The 3,413-nt window shown below is 37.4% G+C and overlaps 1 protein-coding gene across 2 annotated transcripts in view; it reads right to left on the bottom strand.

Annotated features, from left to right (window-relative positions):
* LOC107104122 overlaps positions 1 to 3,413 on the bottom strand; it is a 33,526-nt gene that overhangs the window by 16,073 nt on the left and 14,040 nt on the right. For both annotated transcript variants that reach the window (XM_015404041.1, XM_015404042.1), the window contains exons 10-12: positions 957 to 1,183; positions 816 to 877; positions 594 to 694 (exon numbers count right to left, since the gene is read on the bottom strand). In XM_015404041.1, the coding sequence (XP_015259527.1) occupies positions 594 to 694; positions 816 to 877; positions 957 to 1,183 (390 nt within the window). The remainder of the gene's footprint in view (positions 1 to 593; positions 695 to 815; positions 878 to 956; positions 1,184 to 3,413) is intronic.

The raw sequence follows: 3,413 nt of genomic DNA, 5'->3' as shown, positions 1-3,413 counted from the left end.
GCAGCACGGGAGGGAGAATTACACCCAGGAGCAAATGGATAAAAATAGACCGGAGGGAAAAAAAACATGAATCGATTCTCTTGGGGACGTATCCATGCATCGGATCGTCGGCTGTTGGATCGATGCATCGATACAAAACGATAATTATTTACACCCCTAGGTAGCAGTACAGATTTATTCCACCACCTAAAAAGTAATCCGCAGCAAAACGAATGTGGTAATCCCCACATGTCAGCGTCTCCCCGTACACCAATTAAAACGTTAAATAAATCAGCTCTGAAGCAGATGTGCCTCGTCATTTGAAAAAGCAATCCCATAAGAGAGAAAGTAAAACTTTATGCACTCTATTGTTTTTGAAGGTAATTTAAACATATCATGATATATATCGTGTATCAACATTATAGCCCAAATATTTTGCCTTATTAGATTTTCTTATATCGCCCAGCCCTACAGGTACCTTAAAGATCTTTTTTAGTTTTCCTTTTTAAAAGTATTTTAAGACGCTAAAACTTTCAGCTTTCCTGTGAGGACGGTTCTGACCAAGAGAAAAAGGAAAAGGCTTCCACTGATAGATCTAGTGTCTGTCAGCTCACCCTGCGGCTTGAGCACATCAACGTCGGACTCCAGCAAACAGACGTGAAGGCTCATTGGGGCGTCTTTATCATCAACCTTTTTATGATCCGGACTTTTTTTTCTGGAACAAAGAAGGACGAGAGTCAATGGTTAGAGGATGAAACAGCAAGTGGAATCAATCCGACTATAAAGGAGCCAAGAAGCGGTGGTTTTTTGACGCTGTGGCGGGGGGAGCTACATACCGTAAGGAAGGACGAGCATCATCCGGATTGCTCCGTTTTCTGACCTGGATGTCCTCTGGAGGCTGAAAGGAAAACAGCTTTTCAGCAAAACATCAGATAAAAAGAGACTTTCTAGACGATTTCTGTAGAATGGGATCGGACCTTTAGCCGGATGAAGAGGGCCGACTCCCCGGCCTCTCTTGTGATCTGTTCAGGCGTGAATATGTTGACATAGAGAGGTAGGAGCTTCCTGTCAGGGTTGCTTTTGAAGGTCTCAAAGTAAGTCTTGGAGGCCAGCATAGGGAAGGTGGACCTCAGCAGCTTCAGGAAGTCTCCACAGCTCATTCCAGGAGGACACCGGAGGTTATGGAGCTGATACTTATCCAACACTGAAACAGCATTATTCAAAATATTAGGGGGGGAAAAAGGAGTATTTTAAAAACAGAGAAAAACAAAACGCCTGTTTGTTTTAAGTGAATGAATCTGCAGTGGACAGAAAGACAAAAAAAGGCCCAACAAAGACCTTAGTGTCCTCTGGACCTGCTGAGGACTTTAAATTTTGTTCCATTATTTTTGAAATGACAGAATACGTTTTAAAATGGATTTAGACAAATGTAAGGAAGAGGATTAGGGCCACTGAAATAAAAAAAAAGAAAAGAAAAAAAAGTTAACAGATTTTTAAATTTTATTTCAGTTTAATATGGGAAAAAAGTCAGAATTCTGACTTTTTCTCAGAATTCTGATTTTGATCTCAGAATTCTGACTTTAATCTCAGAATTCTGACTTTTTCCCCATGTTAAACCGAAATAAAATTAAAAAATCAGTTAACTTTTTTTTTTCCCAGTGGCCCTAATCCTCTTCCGTACAAATGCAACCTAAATTTGAAACTAATTTAGTTTTTTGTTTTTGAAAACAAATAAATATTTTTATATTTTATGTATATTGTACCTTTTTAGTTAATTAATTTTAATTTAATTCAAATTTTTTGTTTTTTTCAAATTTAATACATATATACATATATATACATATTTAAGAAGTGAAATTGTATTTCAGATATATATTTATCTTTTTATAGATTGAGTTTTACAAATGGAATCTTTGCAAATTTTGTTTTTGCGTCACAATGCTCTGAACTTCCATATCAATGTGTGTTTTCGCACCATGTTTTTTCTCCCACACTGTTTACATTTGATCCTTGCTGCTGTTTGAGGAATGGAGATGTTCTGAGAGCTTTACAAAATTAAATTTCGTTTTGTATACCCTCTGGGTATACAAAATTGCAATAAATGTCGTTTAGGTCTAAGTCTTCACAGATCACATTCTCTTCATTTTAAGCCCAGTACCAATGCTGGCACTGAACCAATCAAACTGTTGCTAACGTCCACCAGAAAAATAGAGATGCGTCTCTTAATTCCCCAGAAGTGAAGAGAATGTAATCTTGAAAATGTGATTTGGAATAAATGCAATTTGTAAAACTCAGTCCTACAAAATCCTAAAATTACAATTTAGAAATAAAGCAAAAAAAAAAAAAAAAGTTCCTAAGAGACCCTGTTCTTAACCAAGACGTTTTGCAAAGTTTCATTTCAGGATTGGATTTATTTTTTCTTTATTCCCATTTACTTAACATGAGCTTAACTTGGTAAATATTGTGCCCCTTCAATTTGAAATTTGCTTTTTGTAAAATTGTGATAATACTGCAGATGCGATCTAGCGCCGCACTCTAAAAAACGTCACTTTAAAAAGGGGGACTATTTTAAAATGAAGTCCTAAAAGATTCATTTATTTTCTGAATCACTCCTCTATAGCCGCTTTCCTACTGAAAATCCGGGTTTTTCAGAACCGGGTTTATCCGCTAAAATTCGGTTTTGTCCCCCTTGACTGTCGCCCTCACCACTGTGTGTCTGGTGATGGCATCATCCTGGGTGAGTGTTGATTATGTTGACAATGAGGTGGAAATCAGGGATGTAAACAATGAAGAGCAACATGGGATGAAAGACAGAGCGTAGTAAGTCTGCTTTATTGATTCGCTCTATTATCCATCCTAATCCCTCCATCCAGAGCTGCTCCATGTTTATCGAATTTAAACAGAGTTGTTTCAGCTTGTTAGATCAGAAACATCTGGCGCGGTGTGTCGAAGTCCGTATGTTTCATTCAAGGGTATCACCTAATTTGGCGGGTCTGTGGTGTTCCCACCGCATGCCAATCAGTGCCGAGACAATTTTAACGCAGGTCGCTTTCCGAGTTGTTTGACCTGGGTAGAAAAAAACAAACACTGAGCTGTTCCCACTGCCACTAAAAGCCGATTGTTCCTGGTGTTCTGTCAGATGAGCATACCCAGTCAGACCAGCATACATATGGTCAATTCCTTTAGTTTTACAGGGTTCCTACAGCATAAGGAAAGTTAAATTCAAGAATTTTTAAGACTTTTTAATGCCACTTGAAATAAAAAATTTAGGACCAAATTCACAAGAAAAACCTGCTTGCATCAACTTAACCCAAAGGTTTATTTTAACATAAACCACTGCACTAATGTTTCAAATTTTGAAAAGCTTCCCATACAGGAAGAAAGCTAAAAACACACAAATGACAGATATATTTTAACAATTATTTAAAGGTACA

This window comes from Cyprinodon variegatus, unplaced genomic scaffold (assembly GCF_000732505.1).
Source record: "Cyprinodon variegatus isolate N-32 unplaced genomic scaffold, C_variegatus-1.0 Scaffold1620, whole genome shotgun sequence".
Classification (NCBI taxonomy): Eukaryota; Metazoa; Chordata; class Actinopteri; order Cyprinodontiformes; family Cyprinodontidae; genus Cyprinodon; species Cyprinodon variegatus.
Note: the sequence above shows the minus strand (reverse complement) of the source record. Positions and strands in the feature narration are given on the sequence as shown.